This window comes from Plecotus auritus (genome assembly GCF_963455305.1).
Source record: "Plecotus auritus genome assembly, chromosome: 2".
Taxonomy (NCBI): domain Eukaryota; kingdom Metazoa; phylum Chordata; class Mammalia; order Chiroptera; family Vespertilionidae; genus Plecotus; species Plecotus auritus.
Window position 1 is genome coordinate 85,939,742 of NC_137771.1, and position 21,948 is coordinate 85,961,689.

At 36.9% G+C, this 21,948-nt stretch overlaps 1 protein-coding gene across 2 annotated transcripts in view; it reads left to right on the forward strand.

Annotated features, from left to right (window-relative positions):
* RANBP9 (RAN binding protein 9) overlaps positions 1 to 21,948 on the forward strand; it is a 101,578-nt gene that overhangs the window by 55,770 nt on the left and 23,860 nt on the right. For both annotated transcript variants that reach the window (XM_080656855.1, XM_080656856.1), the window contains exons 3-6: positions 3,612 to 3,664; positions 4,847 to 5,014; positions 9,405 to 9,427; positions 20,125 to 20,309. In XM_080656855.1, the coding sequence (XP_080512981.1) occupies positions 3,612 to 3,664; positions 4,847 to 5,014; positions 9,405 to 9,427; positions 20,125 to 20,309 (429 nt within the window). The remainder of the gene's footprint in view (positions 1 to 3,611; positions 3,665 to 4,846; positions 5,015 to 9,404; positions 9,428 to 20,124; positions 20,310 to 21,948) is intronic.

Here is a 21,948-nt window from a genome sequence, read left to right on the forward strand (position 1 = left end):
AATTCGTGTACGGCGGCGGGGGCGGTTCCCTCAGCCCAGCATGCACCCTCTCCAGTCGGGGACCCCATGGGGGATGGGGCCTAAACTGGCAGTCAGACATCCTTCTCGCAATCTGGGACTGCTGGCTCCTAACCGCTCACCTGCCTGCCTGCCTGATTGCCCCTCACTGCCTCTGCCTGCCTGCCTGATCACCCCCAACTGTCCTCCCCTGCCAGCCTGATCTCTCCCCCAACTGCCCTCCCCTGCTGGCCTGATCTAGCCCCCAAACGGCCCTCTCCTGCCGGCCTGATCTAGCCTCCAACTGCCCTCCCCTGTCGGCCTGATCTTGCCCCCAACTGTCCTTCCCTGCCAATCTGATTGCCCCCAATTGCCTCTGCCTGCCTGATCACCCCTAATTGCCCTCATCTGCCAGCCTGATCTCGCCCCCAACGGCCCTCCCCTGCCGGCCTGATCGCCCCCAACTGCCCTCCCCTGCTGGCCTGATCTCGCCCCCTACTGCCCTCCTCTGCTGGCCAATTTGGTTCTGATTGGTCTGTTTCTATGCCAGTCAGCATCAAAAGCTCTGCCTCTCAGCATCAAAAGCTCTGCCTCCTAGGCAGCCATTGACTCCTCACAGTTCACCCAGATTTGGTTCTGATTGGTTGGTTTCTATGCCAGTCAGCGTCAAAAGTTCCACCTCCTATGCAGCCGTTGGCTCCTCACACTTCACCCAGATTTGGTTCTGATTGGTTGGTTTCTATGCCAGTCAGCGTCAAAAGCTCCGCTTCCTAGGCAGCCATTGGCTCCTCACACTTCACCCAGATTTGGTTCTGATTGGTCGGTTTCTATGCCAGTCAGCGTCTCTGGGCCTATCAACGGGGCCTGATCAGAAAGGTGGGGTTGATCAGCAGCCCTGGTGGAGGCCTGGAGAGAAATGGAGGCGCAGCTGCTGGCCCGGCCCGGAGAGAAAGAGAGAGGCATGTGCTGATCAACAGTTGCCACACAGGCTACGGATCAGACCCTGCTTCTCTCTTCAGGCCTCTCTCCAGGCCTGATTCGCAGCACTCTTGGCAGTCAGTGCTGGGTCACCGTGCCTGGAGCCGCAGCAGTCAGTGCTGGGTCGCCATGGCAACCCAGCACTGACTGCAGGACTGACTTCCAGTTGATGGACCCAGGGTTTTTATATATTAGGATTATTATTTTGATATATTTCTAGAATTCCATCTCAATTTATCTAGTGGCTCTTTAACTATATCTTTTTGAAGTTTTTTAGTGTTTGCTCTGGATACTGTATTATATATGCCTGTTTTCATAATCTGCTGAGAATGTTGTATCATTTCACATGAAATGTAGAAACTTCCAATTATATAGGTTCATTGGCTCCCTTTTGTTTTTGCTGTAGTTGTCTATGTATTACATCTACATATCTTTTTTTTTTACATCTACATATCTTATAAACTGTATAATATATGTTGTTTTGAAGAGTGATATGTTTTAAGAAAATTAAGAGTGACATCAATCTTTTATTACGTACCCATGTGTGAGTTATTTCCAGTGCTCTTCATTACTTTCTGAAAGTCCAACTGTCTGATGTAATTTCATTTCAATTTGGCAGACTTACTTTGGCATTTTTCTTAGTGCGGGTGTCCTGGTAACACATTCTATTATTTTTGTTTTATCTGAAAATGTTTTTATTTTATTTTCATTCTTGAAAGTTATTTCTCTGAATATAACACCCTGTATTGGCATGGATCTCCCACTTCCCTTTCTGTACTTTTATATATTTCATTCCACTATCTTTTGGATTTCATATTTTCTTGTGAGATGTCAGTGAATATTCAGAGTTTAGTAGATTTTGTGTACAGAATAACAGCAACTGAAAATGAAGATAATTTTATATTTTAATATTTTTAGAGGTCACTTAGGGTTCTAATTTTATTGAGTTATCTGAAAATTCAAAAACAGTGTTTAATCATTGTAGGCATCTCCATATTTCTGATTTTAATGGAAAGTGTTTCACTGTTGAATATTTTGCTTGCTCTGAATATATTTGGGGAAAAAAAGTGTGTCATACATAAGTAGTTTACTTTTATTTTATTTGAGTTTTTATTAGGAATCGTACCTGAAATTTGTTAAAGGCCATTTTAAGTCTTGGTATAACCACAGTCAATTAGCTTTTTAACAAATTGGATTCAAGATGCTCTTTTATTTAGGTTTTCTTTTTGCATCAGTACTGACAAGTGTATTGCTTTAGACTTTTCTCTTTTGAACTATATCAGGTTTTATTAATATTTTATACCACTTATCTTCTCTTGTATTTCTTTTGTGGAGATAATTTTCTTCTAGTTTCAAAAACTAATAATTAAGAGTCTTATGTTTAGGTGAGTTTTGTCAATTTGCCAAAACACTTTTCAAAAACCAATATATAGATACTCTACAGTATATACTTTTTAGTGTAATTTTATTAAGGATTTCAGATGTTTTTATATGAAATTGACATTTTTTTCCAAGTATGTATCTGTTATTTTGTATGGTTGTGTGGTCTGGATTTTTACTGTGTCCTTTCAAAACACTTGTTTCTTTTAAAACAATTTTTTTAATTGCTTTTAGAGAGAGGAAAGGAGAGGGGTAGACAGAAACATTGATAAGAGAGAAACATTTATCAGCTGCCTCCTGCACACCCCCTACTGGGGATTGAGCCCGCAGCCCTGGCATGTGCTCTGACCAGGAATCGAACCTTGACCTCCTGGTTCATGGACTGACACTCAACCACACCAGCGGGGCCCCATTTGTTTCTTATTTAACCCTAGAGGCCCAGTGTATGAAATTTGTGCACTGGTAGTATCCCTAGTGGCTGCAGGCCAGGGCCTGCCTCCCTTCCCCCAGCCAGACCTGCCCCCCTGGTAGAACTCCCAGGCAACTCCCAGTCAAGGGGACAGTTTGCATACTACGCTTTTATTATATAGGATTTCTTTTTTTCTTTCACAAGCTCCTCAGTACTTTTTGTTAGAAGTCTAAATCCTAAATATGTGTAGATAAATTGGAAAGATTTTTATTGCATGGACGTCTTTTTTTTTTTTGGTAGGAGTCCTCTCTGTTTAATAGAGGGCATAATTATTACCAACTAGAGTCATGCACCAACGGTGGGGTCCCTCGGTCTGGACTGTGGGGATCGGGCTGAAACCTGTGTGGTGCACAGATTCGTCCAGGGCATGTCTGGCCTGTCTCGCCCAGTCCAGATCAGGGAGGGACCACGGGAGGGCTCCAGGGTGTGTTGGCCTGTCTTGCCCAGTCCCGATCAGCCAGACCCAACAGCAAGCTAACCTGGTCGGAGCATCTGCCCCCAGGTGGCCAGTGCACATCATAGCGACTGGTCGAACGGTCAAACAAACGGTCAGACACTTAGCATATTAGGCTTTTATTGTATAGGATACTTTGGGTGTGTTTATGAATGATTATTGGAATTTGCTGTGATCTGAGTTTTAGTGCTGCTTAATGTTTCCCTTTTTGCTATTTAAAGAATTGCAATAACTTTTTTTAGCTATCCTATGAATTTCAACTTGGTATTGGTTATTTATACGTAATATGACTATAATAACCTGCTTTTCTTCCTTTCTATTTTTTTTTAACAGTTACATGGGAATTGGTTTGTCTGCTCAAGGTGTGAACATGAATAGACTACCGGGTAGGTACAGTTGTAATTGAACTATATAGTATAGTCTCATAGCTCTTTGTGGCTAAAACTTTCCATTAATAACTTGAAATAGTAAAGTACATAGATTTTCTGTATTTTTAATCACCTATACTATGAGTTCAGAGTAGAAACTTGAGTTGTTAAATTGAAATTTCTTTGCTATTTGGCATAATTTAATACATATATATCAATCATGCATTTTTTTTGTTGTTTTTTTGCCTTTTATTTATTTATTTATTTATTTTTTAACTTCCAGTACATAGTCATACCAACTTTAAACATTTTAATGTGGTTAGCTCTGTTTGCTACTCAACACATTCTTGGCTTTTAACTCATTTTCAGTTGTTTATATTTCAGTTGTTAATATTCTCATAATGTAGGCCTGATGTTAAAAGTAAATTAAGGAAGGTGTGAATTCAGATGTCAGACTGTTTCTCAAAACCATTATTAATCAGATGATTATATTTCTGGTGTTCTATTTACTAATGTTTAAAATTAAAATTTGGGGGTAAACTTTTTGAAACTGGAAAGCAAAATAGAAAACTCTTCTATTTTATATTAAACTGTATGTGTGAATATTTGTGCATGTGTGTGTAAATCAAATCAAACCAAAATTTCTTTTGGTGTATTACCAAAGGAAATATGCATGGAAAACATGTCTTGCTTTTTTTTTTTTTTTTTTTAGGAGTTCTCTGTTTAATACATGTTTTTGTATTCTGTGTGCTTAGTTCATTTTCCTTAATGTTATCAATAGTGTGTGTGTGTGTGTGTATTTTTTTCTTTTTTTTTTCTTTTTTTTTTTTTTTTTACTGATTTCAGAGAGGAAGGGAAAGGGAGAGAGAAACACCAATGATGAGAGAGAATTGTTGATCGGCTGCCTCCTGCATGGCCCCCACTGGGGATGAAGCCCGCCCTGATCAGGAACCGAACCATGACCTCCTGTTTCATAGGTCATGCTCAACCCACTGAGCCTTGCCCAGCGGGCTATAAACATTATTTTAATACAGAAATTATGTCGTGTAATTGTTGAGAATTTAAATGTACATTTGGGGATTTTATCTCTGTATTATCTGTTGTACTCTTCTTGCTTATTTTCCCATAATCTTTGTGAATAAATTGTAGCACAGTGGAACTTTTCATTTCATTGTAAATATACTGGAACTTTCTCTTTAGGCTGGGATAAACATTCATATGGTTATCATGGGGATGATGGACATTCATTTTGTTCTTCTGGAACGGGACAACCTTATGGACCAACTTTTACGACTGGTGATGTCATTGGCTGTTGTGTTAACCTTATCAACAATACCTGCTTCTACACCAAGAATGGACATAGTTTAGGTACTAAGATAATGTATTGCATGTAAAATAACCAAATATTGTTGTTATTGTACTTGCATTATGATAGTCTTCTTTATAAGTAGATGCCTCTGGAAGCTATTTCTTTGTTCCTTCCAGGTGAAAGTTGATAAAATGGAGAAAAATTGTATTCTGTGCAGGCACATTTTATCACATGTACAGGAATAACTAAAAATAGTTCCTATGCTCAGATATTTATTGTAATAATAGAAGTGTTAAGTGTTTTCTGCTTTGCTTTGAATAAAGCCCTTCACAGTGTGATTCAATTCTCTAGGTTAACAGGTGCTAAGAAAAAGGGCTGTCAGTTTTTAGTCCAGCATGGGGGTAAAATAAAGGAAAAGCTTGATGCTACCAACCAAATGAAGGGCACTGACACATAAAAGGTCATGCCTGCTAACAAAGATTGATAAAGGATGGTGACTATAAGTTCTGCAAAAGGGATCAGAATTAAAACAAGCAGATAACAGCAACACTTCTAAGAATGAAAGACAGGTAGGTGACTAATTAAGAAATAAATAGATTAATGAAAACATGAAGATACCTATTCATTGTAAGACTAATAGAAAATTAGGGTTTTTAGTTAAATATGAACTCATAATACTTCAAATTTAAAATTATATATGGTTGTTAAACTCCCATTTCATAGTTCTTTTAGTGTTTTTTGTGTTTGTTTTTTTTCCTCATTATGGAAAGCATAAAGGGTAGCAAGATTAATGTTTTAAAAATATAAAGGTTTCACATTACTTTTACTGTTTGAAATAGACTTGATTCATAGCAAATTACTTCTGATGAGATACAGTGAAAGGAGTAAAAAACTGAGTAACCCCAGAAGGCAGAAATTTTAATTTACTTGTAAACAGTATTTAAAAATTAGACTGCAAATAGTATGCTTCCTTAGACATGTAATATATATTCTTTAATACAAAAACTATTCTTTCTGTCATTTCAGAGAAAAATTCTAAATTTCTAAGTGTATTAGTAATAGTTATTTTTTATTAGTGTCTCAACATATTCTTAATATAAAGTTAGTGTCTTCATATTAATATTTGGCTTAAAATATTTCCTTCTGATTATAATATTGATTCTGAAGTCCTGTGTTATCTGACTTAAAGATTGTCTCAAGTCCACAAAAGATCCTTATACACAGTTCATCATAGAACAGGTTTGAGTCCACTTGTAAATGGATTTTTTTTCAGTAAATACATACAGTACTGTAAATGTATTTTATCTTCCTTATGATTTTCTTAATAACATTTTCTTTTCTCTAGCTTTATTGTAAGAATACAGGATATAATACATATGATGTACAAAATATGTGTTAATCAACTGTTTATTGGTAAGAGTAGTGGTCAACAGTAGGCTATTAGTAGTTAAGCATTTGGGGGGAGTCAAAAGTTATATGTGAATTTTTAACTGCACAGGGGTCCCAAACCCCTGCTTTGTTCAAAGGTCAAGTATTTTTATCAGTATAAGAATGTTAAGGATGCCATGCAAATTTTTTATGTATTTATAATTTGATTGTTATGGCTAACTGGTTTCTGTAAGGATACAGCTCCTTCAATTTATTCGTTGTTACTATTCTGGCTTTGACTTATCAAAGCAGTTAACTGGCATAGTCTTAGGTGTCTTGGCTGCTAAAGATATTTAATATCTTAAACCAGGAGAAATTCTCTCCTAGGTATGACTTTGGGTTCAGAAATTCAAAAGGCATATTTTAAAATTAAATCAATCTTTTTACAGTTTTTTAAACTTTATTCCAGAGAAGAAATTTTATTTTGAAAGATGGGAAGAGGTGATTTTGTGTGTTTTTTTCTGTTAGATTTTTACAGTTATTTAAATCTCCTGAATAAGAAAACTGTTTTTAAAATGTGAGATATTTTTTAAAAGGGTACATAATGATTGAATTACATTCAATTTTTAAAGTAAATTTGAAATATTTGACATTATTTATAAATTAATAAATATTTATTAAGCACATAGAGAAGCAGTATATAGTGGTTAATATGGTTTCTTTAGTTGCCTGATTTTGTCTCCTGGTTTAGGCCATGTGACCTTATGCAAGTTATTTAACACATTTCTGTGCTTCAGTCTGTAAAATAGGATCATTATGATGCCTACCTTGTTAAGGTTGTTATGTTAGACTAAACTGAAATGATGCATGTGCAATTCTTAACTGATTGCCTGACACAAAGTGAGTGCTCAGTAAATGTTTATTATCATTGTTTGCCACACTCTGGGCTAGGTGCCAGGGATGCAGTGGTAAAACATTGGTGAGCAAAGTTATTTCTTTAGAACCAAATTTCTTTAGATGTGCCAAATCTGCTTCCTGTCTGTTTTTTCTAAAGTTTTATTGGAATGCAGCCACATCCATTTTTATGCACTGTGTATGGCTGCCTTCCTGCCGCGGTGGCAGAATTGAGTAGTAACAGAGACCATATGGCCTAAGGAGAAGAAAATATTTACTCTCTGGCTCTTTATAGGAGAATTGTGCTTACCTCTGGTCGAGTCTAACATCTAGAAGATAAAGTATTATTCAGTTACTGTTCCTTGTAGTACTTCCCAAAGTGGATTTTTACCCAAAAGCTGATAACATCTTTAATTTCTGTCTCATGAAGGTTTTTAAAATATGTATTTACTATAAAAGGAGAAATGGAAAGGTTTTTATTTGAGAAACAAATTAAAGGAGAAATATTTCAATGTTTAGGTTAATGTAATTTGAAATTTTTTTTGCTTAGTTTTAATGAGTATCATTCATCAATTGAAGGATCACTTTTCAAAAAGCATCTTGACAAATCAGGAAATTAGAAATATAAAAAACTTGCTTTTAGTGTATTTAAATAATTATACCAACTTGTTAAACTGGCATCTTTTTGTGGTCTCACTATTTATCGGCTTAGATAGCTATATTTGGCATTGGTCAAAAGTGTTAATCTATGAAATTAAGTTGGAGTTTTCATGAGAGTGTTTAGTAAAGAGTGATTTCAGTAATTAATAGCAAAAAGGAATTTTTCACTAGAATGTAAATTTGGCAGTTTTGTTGTAAATAGACATCTTTGAGGAAAATAATTGATTAGGCTTTTATGAAAATGGAAGTTATGTTATATGGTAATATTTTATTGAGATATTTATTGTTTTCTGTAAGAGTTTTCTGAAATTTTTAGAATAAATTTTCATAGTTGTTTGGCCCACAGTTAGTTTGCTTTTCTATGAATGAAGCTAAAAGTAATCAGATTATTTCACCCGAGTGGCAGGGCATTAATTTACTAGTTTTAAAAAGGACTTTAACTACAAAGCACTATTTTTACACATTTATTTTAAAACATATATAGTAAAGATTTATGGTCAGTTTATCTTTTAACTTTAGTACTTTCATGGATAGAGTCAGTTTTCTGATGGTACAGTACAATTATATAGTTAAAGAATCTCAAGTGGGAAGATAATTTAACAGAAATGCCCTCACGTTTTCTATGGTGATCAGCACTGTAGGGGTATTGCTGGTATGGTCTTCCAGTTTGTTTTAATGTGTGTTTAGACTGGAAGATTTGATATTAATCCATTCACCAATATCACCGCCTGCCATTATTCTAGAACTCAAGTTTTTTAAACATATGAATAAGGTGCTACAGGAACATTTGGTTTATTATCTTATTTCCAGCTAAGTAATATATTTTAATATTTTAAGGGAGATTATTAAATAACCACTTTCGGATGTTAGGAGTCTTATTCCAATAATTTTATCATTGTTTATGTGTATTTGGAACATAACTTGAAATTACTGTCAGAGGGCATTCAAGAGAAATTCTCAACTATTTACATCTTTATCCTTTGAAGGAGAAATTTTTTTTCAGAGTAGTCAAACATTATTCAAGAATATTCTTTTATAAGGAATTTTATTTTTTTTAAAGAACAAACATACTGTATTTTCCATTGTTTACCTTTTTAGCGCAACATAAAATCTTTCCCTTCCAAAATTATTTAAAAGCTAAATCTAAGTGAGGAAGATTAAATGATAAAGTTGGATAAAGCATCTTGGATAGTGGTCAAAATTCAAATGATTATTTTATAACTGATTTTCTTACATGATGTCTAACATAGCTTTGAAGACATACCTAAATTCATTTCAAAAATCCTGGAGTCAATAGCAGGACCCCCAAAATAAAATTGGTGTGTGATCTTGAAAAAGGGTCAGCATTCAGTCAGACCTGTTAGTGTTATTAAGAAAAAAATCACTCGTTATTTTATATTTGGATTTTTAATTTTTTTCTTTTCTGTCTTTGCCATTCTTTTTCTTCATTTTAATTAGAAATTTAGTTTGTCACCATAGTCTGCCTTTACAAAACAGTTTCTAATGTCACCTTTTTTTCCCCTTCAGGTATTGCTTTCACTGACCTACCGGTAAGACATGTGTGTTGTGTGTTTTTTTAAGTAGTTTTGCATTTTTAATTAAACAAAGTATAAAGAAACTAGTACTAAATTTGTTTAGAGTTCATTCTTACTGACATTCAATTTATATGCTGTGCATAGAATAGAGATATTTCTCTAGTCACCATTGGTGTGGACCTTCAGAAATTAAGCTCCAAATTTCACTGCACAAGGGAACTTCGTTGTAGCTAAAAAATAAATCAGAATTTATTATTAAAATATACTTTTAATGTCACTGTGTTTATTTGAAATATGTTTCTTTGGTATCGTACTTTTTAGCAAGTGCTTGTATAGCAATTCTAGTCATTTTTTAAAATAAATCTTTATTGTTCAGATTATCACAGTTGTTCATATTTTTCCCCCCGTAGCTCCCCTCCACCCGGTTCCCACCCCACCCTCTGCCGTTAACCCCCCCCCCACTGTCCTCATTCATAGGTGTACGATTTTTGTCCAGTCTCTTCCCACACCCCTTCCCCCCGAGAATAGTCAGTCCACTCCTTTTCTATGCCCCTGATTTTATTATATTCACCAGTTTATTCTTTTCATCAGATTTTTTTTTCACTTGATTTTTAGATTCACTTGTTGAAAGATATGTATTTGTTGTCACTTTGTTGTTCATGATTTTTATCATTACCTTTTTCTTCTTCTTCTCAAAGAATACCCTTCAGTATTTCATATAATACTGGTTTGGTGGTGATGAACTCCCTTAGCTTTTTCTTATCTGTGAAGCTCTTTATCTGATTTCAATTCTGAATGATATCTTTGCTGGGTAAAGTAATCTTGGTTGTAGGTTCTTGATATCCATCACTTTGAATATTTCTTGCCATTCCCTTCTGGCCTGCATAGTTTCTGTTGAGAAATCAGCTGACAGTCATATGGGTACTCCCTTGTAGGTAACTAACTGTTTTTCTCTTGCTGCTTTTAATATTCTCTCTTTGTCTTTTGCCCTTGGCATTTTAATTATGATGTGTCTTGGTGTGGTCCTCTTTGGATTCCTCTTGTTTGGGGTTCTCTGTGCTTCCTGGACTTGTAAGTCTATTTCTTTCACCAGGTGGGGGGAAGTTTTCTGTCATTATTTCTTCAAATAGATTTTTAATATCTTGCTCTCTCTCTTCTGGAACCCCAGTAATTCTGATGTTGGTACGCTTGAAGTTGTCCCAGAAGCTCCTTACACTATCTTAATATTTTTGGATTCTTTTTTCTTTTCTGGTTGGGTGTTTTTTGCTTCTTTGTATTTCAAATCTTTGACTTCATTCTTGGGATCCTCTAGTCTGCTGTTAGATCTCTGTATATTATTCTTTATTTCAGTCAGTGTATGCTGTATGTCCTTTTTCATATCCTTGAGGGTCTCACTAAATTTATCGGAGGTTTCTGGAAGATTCTTGAGTAACCTTATATTTGTGGTTTTGAACTCTATATCCAGTAGTTTGCTTTCCTTCATTTCTGTCATTTGTGACCTGTTTCTTTGTCTCTGCATTTTGGCTGCTTCCCTGTATTGATAGAATGGCTTTGTGTGCTAGGTGTCCTATAGGGCCCAGTGGCTCAGCCTCCCCTGTCACCTGAGGTGGACACTCTTGGTGCACCCTTTGTGGGCTGTGTGCACAGTCTTATTGTAGTTAAGCCTTCATTGCTGTTGGTATCACTGGGAGGAATTGACTTCTAGGCCATTTGGCTGTTAGGATCAGTTGTGTCTACGATGGGAGAACTTCTGTGCTGGAGACACCCTTATGGGGCAAGACTTGCTTCATTAGGGCTTTGGTGTTCACTGAGTCTGCCCCCTGTGTGTGTCTTATGGATCTGAAGAGTTGTAATCTGGATGGTCTCACTCTGACCACTAGGTCACTGGCTCTCGGATCTCCAAGGAGGTGCAAAGTCAGCCACTGCCTGAAGCCACCCAGCAGGAGCTACAGAGATCTGAAGTTTCCTCCTCTTAGTTTGGGGTTTGGAGCTGCCCAGATGAGGCCCAGCTGTGAAGCAATGCAAACTGCTCTCCAGCTTTGGGCCTTCTTTTGGAAGCTTTGGGGCTCTCTGATTCAGCTGCAGTATGTTAGGTTTTAGATTGCAAAAGGCCAGGCCATTCATATGCAAAAGTCTCTGCACACAGCTTGGATGGGGTTGTGAATTGGGTGGGGAAGGGTCTCAGGGAATCACTAGGGCAGAGCAAACAGTAATGGCTGACTGTCATTCTCTGCCCCAAAGAGGTCCCCAGGACTCTGTGTCCCGCGCACCATGCAGGAACAATGATCACTGCAAGCACCTCAGAGAAAGCCGCCCTTGTGTTCTGGCCTGATGCCAGACAGTCCAGTTTCTTCCCGTATGAGTCTGTGTCCCCAGAATCTCACCCAGAACTGGAGTTCAGAGCAGTCAGGAGCTTGTATCCCCCTCCCGATTGAAAAAGACAACAGCATACCCAGTTGTCAGCCCTTTTCTACGTGCCTCTGTACCTCCGCACTTCACTTCCGTACCTCTGCACCTCCTCCCAGTCTCAGTGTGCTTTTCTCTTTCCTTCTTGTTCTACTCAGCCAGCCTTCCTGTGGTTCTGGATGATCCGTTTTGTCTTTTAGTTGTAGTTTTAATGTGGTTGTGTGAGGCAGTAAGTTCAGGTATTTACCTATGCCTCCATCTTGGTTCCTCTCCCTCACATCCTTCTTTTTTCTAGTCATTTTTAAATTTAGTGTGTATTGCATGCCTACTGTGTGGCAGGTTCTGTGCTTGGATGTATCAGTCAAGAAAATAGGTAAGGTCTCTGTCCTGTTAGAATACTCAAGCTGGAGAAGTTAGAGAATAAACAATACATTAAAAATAAGTAAATTGTAACATTTTAAAAGGTTTTAAGCACTTTTCAAATAAAGAGAAAAAAGAGAGCGTGCGAGTACCAAACACAGAACACAGGATATACAATTTGCTCGCCTTTGCTCAAGGTAAAATTTGAGCAGAGGCTTTTGAAGAAGTAAGGAAGATAACTAAATGGATATATAGATCAAGAATGTTCCAGGCAAAGGGAACAGTTAGGGGAATGGTACTAAAGCAGGAGCATGTCTGGTATGTTTGAAGAATAGCATGAAGTGAGGTAGACATGAGAAAGGCAGAGAGTAGTAGGAGATGAGTCAGAGATAATGATGGGGGTGGGGATTGGCTAGATCAGTGGTCAGCAAAATGCGGCTCGCGAGCCACATGCGGCTCTTTGGCCCCTTGCGTGTGGCTCTTCCACAAAATACCACGGCCTGGACGAGTCTATTTTGAAGAAGTGGCGTTAGAAGAAGTTTAAGTTTAAAAAATTTGGCTCTCAAAAGAAACTTCAATCGTTGTACTGTTGATATTTGGCTCTGTTGACTAATGAGTTTGCCGACCACTGGGCTAGGTCATCTGGACCTTGAGGGGCCATTGTAAGGACTTCAGCATTTACTGTGAGTGAAATACAGAGACATTGCAGAGTTTTTTAGTTATCATGATACAACTTTAGTTTTTAAAGGATCACTGGCTGCTGAATAGAAAAATTAGATAGGCTGGGGAAAGGAGCGGGGAGAGTAAGGGTAGAGACAAACAGACTTGAGAGGGGCTATTACAGAAATTCAGGCGAGGTGTCAGAAGTGTGATTCTAGATACCTTATGTATCAAATCTAAGGCTCTATCAGTCTATCTATACTAATAAAAGGCTAATATGCTAATTAGACAGGATGTCTTCCGGAAATTCTTCTGGTCAAAGCCACGGTGGCAGGGACAAAGGCAGTTAGGGGTGATCAGGCTGGCAGGAGAGAGCAGTTAGGGGCAATCGGGCAGGCAGGCAGGCAGGTGAGTGTTTAGGAGCCACTGGTCCCAGATTGTGAGAGGGATGTCTGGCAGTCAGATATCCCCCAAGGGGTCCTGGATTGGATAGGGTGTAGGCCAGGCTGAGGGACCCTCCTCCCCCCTTGCACGAATTTCGTGCACTGGGCCTCTATATAAAAGCCTAAGTGACCGTTTGACCAGTAGCTATGATGCGCACTGACCACCAGGGGGCAGACGCTCAATGCACAGGCATGGAAACATGGAACAGACTGATGAATCTCAGAAAGAAGTGGGGGGAGAGTGGGAAAAGATTAACCAAAGATCTTATATGCATACTAGAGGCCCAGTGCACAGATTCGTGCACCAGTGGGGTCCCTCAGCCTGGCCTGCACCCTCACACAATCTGGGACCCTTTAGGGGATGTCGGACTGCTGGTTTCGGCCTGATCCCCGCAGGCCAGTCGGAGGGACCCCACCAGTGCATGAATCTGCGCACCGGGCCTCTAGTTGTAATATATGCATCACATATAGCACTAGGAGGGGAAAACTAGCAAACTATGATTCAACTAGAGGCCCGGTGCGCAAATTCGTGCATGGGTGGGGTCCAGCCGGCCCTGCCCCCATTCGGGGTGGGGAGGCCCATCGGGGACGGGGACAGCCAGGGGGAGGGGCCCTGGGTAGTTTGCTGGCCATCCCCATCCCCAATCAGGGTTGGGGGGTGCTGGGGGAAGGGGCCATGGGAGGTTGGGGGGGTTGATCGGGGCACGGATTGGGCGGGTTGGCCACTGCAGTGCACGTCATAGCGCCCAGTTGTTCCACCATTCCCGTCACTAGGCTTTTATGTATATATAGATGCTTTCTTATCACTTAGAACTTTTATTTTACATTTACGCATTGATCTTTGAGGGTATTAAACATATTTTTAATCAATATTACTTGTTGTTTGCCTAAAAATAGCAATATAAATTGACTAAAGTATTCCCCAAACTTCTTATGTTCAGAGTCCATGTTCTTAGAACACTTTTTTAGAGTTGATGTCTGTGGTTTTCTACATGACATTGTCTTCTATGCCATCAAGAACATTTCTTAAGAGTTCTCCATTATGTCTGGTATTTTCTTCCAAGATTCTGCTTGCATTGTACAGGGTTTGATGCTATCATTTTCTTAATATTGCCAGAAAGTATTAACCACAGGTTTTCTGACAGCTAGGACTCTTGTATTTCTTTCTTAGTTGGCTTGTTGACTAAAATGTCTTAGGATTGCAGTTATCCAGATGTTTCATCAGGAAAAATAATCAAGTCCCAGATTTTTTTGTGAGCTCATTTTTTAACAAATTCACATCTGTGCAGGCAGTGACAGTTTCATCATAACAGCTGCCTGGCCAGATGTAGGGTGCCATCGATTATAAGACACATTCCAGTTTCAGAGGTGTTTTGAAATGACAGGATACTCAGAGGCAGAGAATAGACATCTAAGGTATAGATTATTAATATCCCTCAAGAAAATCCTACAAAAACAGAAGAAATCAAAGCTATAGAAAAAACTTTGCTAACCCAAGAAAATCCAGAGTCTACAGATCAAAATTGCCCACCAAGAAGCATTATTTAATAAGTAGTGATGGAACAAGTGTTTATTTTAAAATATATATAATCTTAGGATTTTGTTTTATATTTATGCCACAGTAAGTTCCAGATGGATTCAAGAGTTTGCATAAAAGTAAATAAATAAATATTTTTTTAAAAATCCACTGTGAGCCAAGAACATTTTCTGATGAATTAGATCTGAAAATATGAGAAACAGTATCTGACTTCAAGATTTTGGACCTGAGGCTCTGTCTGGGTAGCTCAGTTGGTTGGAGTGTCGCCCATATACCAAATGGTTGCTGGTTTGATCCCTTTCTCTCCCGCTCTCCCCATCGCTCTTTCCCTCTCTCTAAGCTAGTCCTCCCTACAAGGATTAAAAAAGAAGAAGAGCATCTGTGGTGAAGTGGGTAGGAGGTAGGGGTGGTCGAGGGTAGGTGTGGATGATGGTAGGTAGATTGATGTTCAGAACCATTGCAAAGGTTTTGTAAGTTTCATTTGGAATTGGTTAAAGGACTTACTAGATGGATTTTTTCTCTCTTTTTTTGTGGCACTAAAGTAAAATCAACTTCTCAGAGTGAGCAGATTTTTTGTTTCTTCTCATTGGTAGATGGTGATCATTTATTTGGGAAAGGCTTAGCTGGTTGTGGACATGTTTTTATGTTACCTTCTAACTATTTTTTGTCCCACTTTAGAATCCCCAGTTATGTTTTGCCTTGTCTATAATTAACCAGTGGTGATACTCAGTTTGTAACAGTGACTAAAGTGGTAGTTATGGTGATTGTGATTTGGAGAGTTCTTTATTTTTATGACTGAGATATTCTGGGACTTACACATGCAACACACCATTCTTCTACTTAAAAAAGGGAGGAAAAAGTCTTCTCTTAAAGGGACCACCAAATAAGTATATATATGTGTTTTGTACCTGTGATCTCTCACTCTTTAGTTGTAGCATTAAATCCTGGTAGAGAGTATGTATATTTACAGAACAAAAAGTTAACCTAGACCATATTAGAGTTATCATGGAGCACAGGGTGTTTATACAGCTTGAAAACCTCAGATCTACTTCAGAATAATGTTTCTTCCCCAGTTCACCTCACCAGTTTGAGAAATGTCCATTTATAAACTGACTTAATTCAGTATGGGATTAAGTAAAGTTCTTTTGTTATAGAAGCAGGTCTCATTTAAAATAATCCAGTTTACCATTTCCTTAGGCTGACTTGAAATCTTTTTATAGATACATTGATAAGAGTCAGTTTGCTTTTATTTTCATAGAAAAAATATTTTAAATGAAACAAAGCTTATGCTATTGAGAATATGATTTTATTGTGTATATTTAGCTTTTGAATATCTATTTTTTCCCAAGGCAATAGAAATTAGATCTATTTTTCTATTATCTTTTTAGAGACTTAAATTATTCTCACTTCTGTCTAATTCTGCATGGGCAGAAGTGATTTTTTTTTTTTTTTTTTTTTTTGAGAAACAGTTTCCTGGGAAACATTGTTTTAAATGAATCCATAAATCCATAATTCAGATACATGCTACAACATGGATGGACCTCGAAACATTATGCTAAATGAAAGAAGCCAGTCACAAAAGACACACATTGTATAATTCTTTTTATATAAAATGTCCAGAATAGGCAAATCTTTAGGATCAGAAAGTAGATTGATGGTCATCTGAGTTACAGTGATGAGAAATGGGTATGGGTTACTTTTTTGGAGTGATGAAAATGTAAAATTTGATAGTGACGATGGCTGTACAATTCTGACTAAACTAAAAACCATTGCATTGTTATATTCTACTTTTAGAAACCTATAATCTTGCAATTTAAAATTTCTATTATATTTTTTAAATTTATAGTTTACCAGTTAAATGCTATGTCCTTAATTCCTTGTCCCAAAATTGTTTAGTTTTAAGGTCGAGTAAATGGTATTAAAACTTAGTTACTTTTCATTGAGCCCACCTGACTTGAACAAATTTTCAGTGTTTTATCACTTTCTGGTTACAAAAGTAATACATAGTTTTAGTATTCAAATAGTAGAAATGTTTAGAAATACACAAATGTGCCAGCCTCTTTAAATAGGATGACTGTGTTAACTTTGGTATATATCCTTTCAAATCTGTTTCTAAACTTATCTTAACCAATATGTCCATTGTATAAATGTTTACAGGAAAGATGGGGTTATAGTTTATGCACTTTTCTATAGCTTGCTTTCTTCATTTAGTAATATATATTGGGCATCTTTGTCAGTATACACATTTTTTTACTTATTTTGCTTAATTTTGTGATTTAACATTTATGAAATGGGGCTGCATCTTAGGATCTGTGGTCTATCAGAATTTAATGGGCAGTGTTATTTTTTAGACATAAAATAATGGCATATCATAATTATTGGGGTTTGGGTTTTGGTGAATGTCCTATAAGTGGACATTCTTTTTAATTTTTTATTTGCAATTACAAACAATGTTATAGGACATGTATCCTTGCATATGTTTGTTATTCTGTAGGATTAAATTGTTACAAGTGAAATTTTGCAAAAATTTCTTCTTAAAAGATCAGTTTACATTTCTGTGTACAGTGGAAGAGAGGACTTATTTTCTCAACCTTCATCAATACTGGGTATTCTCAGTCTTAAATCTTAATCTGATGTACAAAAAAATAATCAACTTGTTTTTGTTTGCATTTTTAAAAAATTGAATGAAGTGTCTTTATTGTAATTCCACTAGTAATCTTTGTCTACCTGTATTATGAGAATTTTTTATATTTGAAATAATGATCCTTTCTCACATGTGTGGCAGGTGTTTGTTGTATAAAGTTTATTTTTCTTGATCTTTATGGCAGGTTTTGTCACAAGGAAGTTTGAAACTTTTTTTAAAATCTAAAATGTTTTTGGTTTTTCCCCCCAATTTTGTTGTTGTTGTTCACATTATTACTGAAACCTTTGTATGGCACATTTCTTATCAGAGTATTCATGAGTGCTGATTTTCTTTTGTAGTACTGATCTGAGTTCTTTTCCTGAATTTGTTAAGGAAAATTAAGATTAGCAAACCATTTTAAAAGCATCTCTGTTTGGACGTTGCTGAACATCAGAATTATAAACTCTGCTTAATGAATAGGATTGCTTTTTATTCTATTTATATCCTTATTAAGAGCCTTGGCTTTATATACTTTCGTTCTAAAACACATCATAATTTTGTAATGGGTTTTAGTGGGAAGAATACTGTGCTAGAAGTAGAGAGATATGGGTTTTTTCCCTGTATGTGTGTCATTAATAAGTGGTGCTCTATTGGATAAATTTCTTAAACTTTTTAGGTCTGTTTTCTCAATGGTGGAATGGGAAGGTCGTAGTAAATATTTGACTTGTGTTTGGCTTAAAATTCTAGTAACTTGCTAGTTTTGTTGATTATTAAGAGTCAGTGCATTTTTGTGCATTGCATTATCATTTCCTCCCTTATAGTTCGATGCAACTATATTTCTCAGTATTTTAACACAGTACTCTTGTTTCTGATTTGGTTGCTCAGTTGTTTTTAAGTACATTCTTCTAGCTTTTTACTGTGAAATCTGTTTAAGCATCTTATATTATACACAAATTATGCCCTAATCATCTTTACATAATTTTGTTCAGAAAATATTTGTGATTATCAAAGCAAAGAAATAAGACATAGAGAGAATGAAGATGAAGTAGGATTTGGAGTTTTAGGAAGAAAAATTGGACTTAGATTTGGTGTCAGATAAACCTATTCCAATCTCATCTCTGCCATAGTGTAAAAAGACCATGAGCAAGTTAATTTGCCCCTGAGTCTTAATCTCTGTAGTTTTGTAATTGTAAACAGTAGTAATTCTTTCACAGGATTATTATAATGATTAATCATAGCCATTTAATAGACATTCAGTAACTTATTCTCCCTTTAGATGTAACAACTAGTGATAGAGCCAAAAGAAGGACTTAGATTTTTTTTTTGTATACTTGAAGCTATTAAATTGATTAGCCTCAAAATTTTAGAGTATATCTAAATACATTTCTTTGTGAATTTTAAATTCATCCTTTTCCTCTCTTAAAATATGTACATTTGAGTTTTTTATTTTTATATAGAGAATCCCCACTCTTAATGGGACTGTGTTTTGCTTATAACCATCCTTTTATAAAGGCATCCCAAATAGACAAATAAGTAAAATTAGTAAACTTAAAATAGCACTTGCCTAGTTAGGATTGTACTTCTGTGGTAACTAGCTTTCACATTCATTTCTAGAAATGCATCACATTCAGGGGTCCTCAAACTTTTTAAACAGGGGGCCAGTTCACTGTCCCTCAGACCGTTGGAGGGCCGGACTATAGTTAAAAAAACAAAACTATTAACAAATTCCTATGCGCACTGCGGGCCTGGGACTAGTCGGCTGCTAAACAGGACAGGCAGCAGCACCCGGCGGGCCGGATAAATGTCCGTGGCGGGCCGCATGTGGCCCGCGGGCCATAGTTTGAAATGCCTGAATATCATATATAAAAGGATAAACCTGAGTTATGTGTTTATACTTAAATCTCTGTAACTAGTATATGACTTACTTTTTTTTAAATCCTCACCCAAGGACATATTCATTGATTTCTTTTTTCTTTTTTTTTGGAGGGGGGGGCCGCGGGGAGACATCGATGTGAGAGGGAAATAATCAGTTGCCTTCGCATGGGCCTGGACCTGGGTCCGGAATTGAAACCAAGACCTTTCAGTGTATGGGACACCATTCCAACCAACTGAGCCACACTGGCCAGGACCTATATGACATATTCTTAAGAGCAACTTACTATTTATTAAAAGTTTGGCCCTAACCTGTTTGGCTCAGTGGATAGAGTTTCGGCCTGCAGACGCAAGGGTCCCAGGTTCGATTCCGGTCAAGGGCATGTACCTTGGTTGCAGGCACATCCCCAGTAGGAAGTGTGCAGGAGGCAGCTGATTGATGTTTCTCTCTCATTGATGTTTCTAACTCTCTATCCCTCTCCCTTCCTCTCTGTGAAAAATCAATAAAATATATTTTTTTAAAAAATGTTTGTTTTCATGTGGTCTGAACAAATAAAATAGGTTACTGAGGTTCTCCTCCCTTCCTTCCTTCCTTCCTTTTTTTTTTTCTTCCTCCCTGATTAGATTACAAGAAATGAGATTTTCCCATCTGGTATAGATTGTATTTTAGAGTATTTGCTTTTAGTCTTCCTCTACTAGTTTTGGATTAAGAAAATTTGTAGTTCTGTTATTTTAAAGAGACAGCATTTAAAAGAATGAATGTCTTTAACATAAAAGGGAGAGGTGCTTAGTGAAATGTGTTGTCTTACAGCCAAATTTATATCCGACTGTTGGGCTCCAAACACCAGGAGAGGTCGTTGATGCCAATTTTGGGCAACATCCTTTTGTGTTTGATATAGAAGACTACATGCGGGAGTGGAGAACCAAAATACAGGCACAGATAGACCGGTTTCCTATTGGAGATCGAGAAGGAGAATGGCAGACCATGATACAAAAGTAAGTGAAGAAATTTGAATGGATATTATTCAAAAGTACTTTTTTATAAAATACTATAGGCCTAGTGCACAGATTCATGCACCGGTGGGGTCCCTCGGTCTGGCCTGTGGGGATTGGGCTGAAACCAGCTCTCCGACATCCCCCAAGGGGTCCCAGATTGCGAGAGGGCGCAGGCCAGGCTGAGGAACCCCCACCAGTGCACATCAGGACTGGGGAGGGACTGCAGGAGGGCTACAGGGCGTGTCCGGCCCATCTTGCCCAGTCCCGATTGGCCGAACCCCAGCAGCAAGCTAACTTACTGGTCAGAGCATCTGCCTCCTGGTGGTCAGTGCGTGTCATAGTGACTGATCGAATGGTTGGACACTTAGTATATTAGGTTTTTATTATATAGGATGTTATTCTTTTGGTACAAAATAATATTTTCATCTCTATAAAAATAACTTATTCTATTTGAACAATTAAAAATAATGTTTGACTTGAACATACAATAGTATGTTAGTCTGACTTTTAATTTGATGGAAGAAATAAAGTGACACTAAATCACTTAGGTTGGGGTCATTCATTTTCTATCATTAGTAATAGGATTTAATGATTTCCATAGGTTACATGATTCAACTAATAATAGTGCCAGTGCAAAATATAAATTCAGAAAGATAATTTAGATTGCATAATTCAGGATCCTTTTTTTGATATGAATTTGACTATGTTGTTCAGTAGTTTAAATATTTATGGGGAAAAAAGAATTATTACCCAATAAGAATAAGCATCAAATAATGATAAAGTTTATATACTGGAATACAGACTTAACATGTGTACTTCACTTTTCAGGATTTGGCTACATTTTTCTAGTGAATGGGTTATTCTGTAAGAATAATGTCAGCTATTTTTGTTTACTATTATCCCTGTTTTGCTAAATATTTTTTATCATGTATATTTAGGAAGGTTCTAATTGCTCCTATTCTAAACAGAAAAATCTGACCAAAAACCTCTGGCTTAATTTTTAAAAATCTTATGATTATTTTAATGCCATTTGCTTGTATGTGCTATTATTAGACATTTAAAAGGAGGTAAAGGAAATGAAGCCAAGGAACAGTGAATGTGGAGTTAGGATCCTAAGTTCAGGACAAATACTTATGATCCAGTAATAGCAGCAGGGGAGGGTGGGCAGCAGCAGAGTACACACTGAGTGTCAATAAAAGTACTGTAAAATGAATAACCTTTCTCGCAACTCATTTTTTACCAAAAAATTGCAATTTGTTTTATTAGGTTACTTTTTATGAAAAAATAGAATTTCATTATGGAAATCAGGAAAATATAATTCCTATGACAGTCACCTTTTTAGACTGTACCTTTGCTGAAAGGCTCAAGATGACACCAGATATCAGTAGTACTAAATGGTAGCTCATAAAGCTTGAAATAGTATAAACTTAAAAATGAAATAAACACCAGTAAATTTAAATAGTCATTTTCACTTCTATAACCAAAGAAAATGACGAATTCTTTCAGATACCATCAATCTGACACAGTTCATTTTAAACGTCTTTATAATTGCTTTGAACAGGCTGAAATTGAAAAATCTAATAAAGGTTTTTGAGTGTACCTTTTGGAGGAGATAATGATTGGAAGATATGTTGATGAT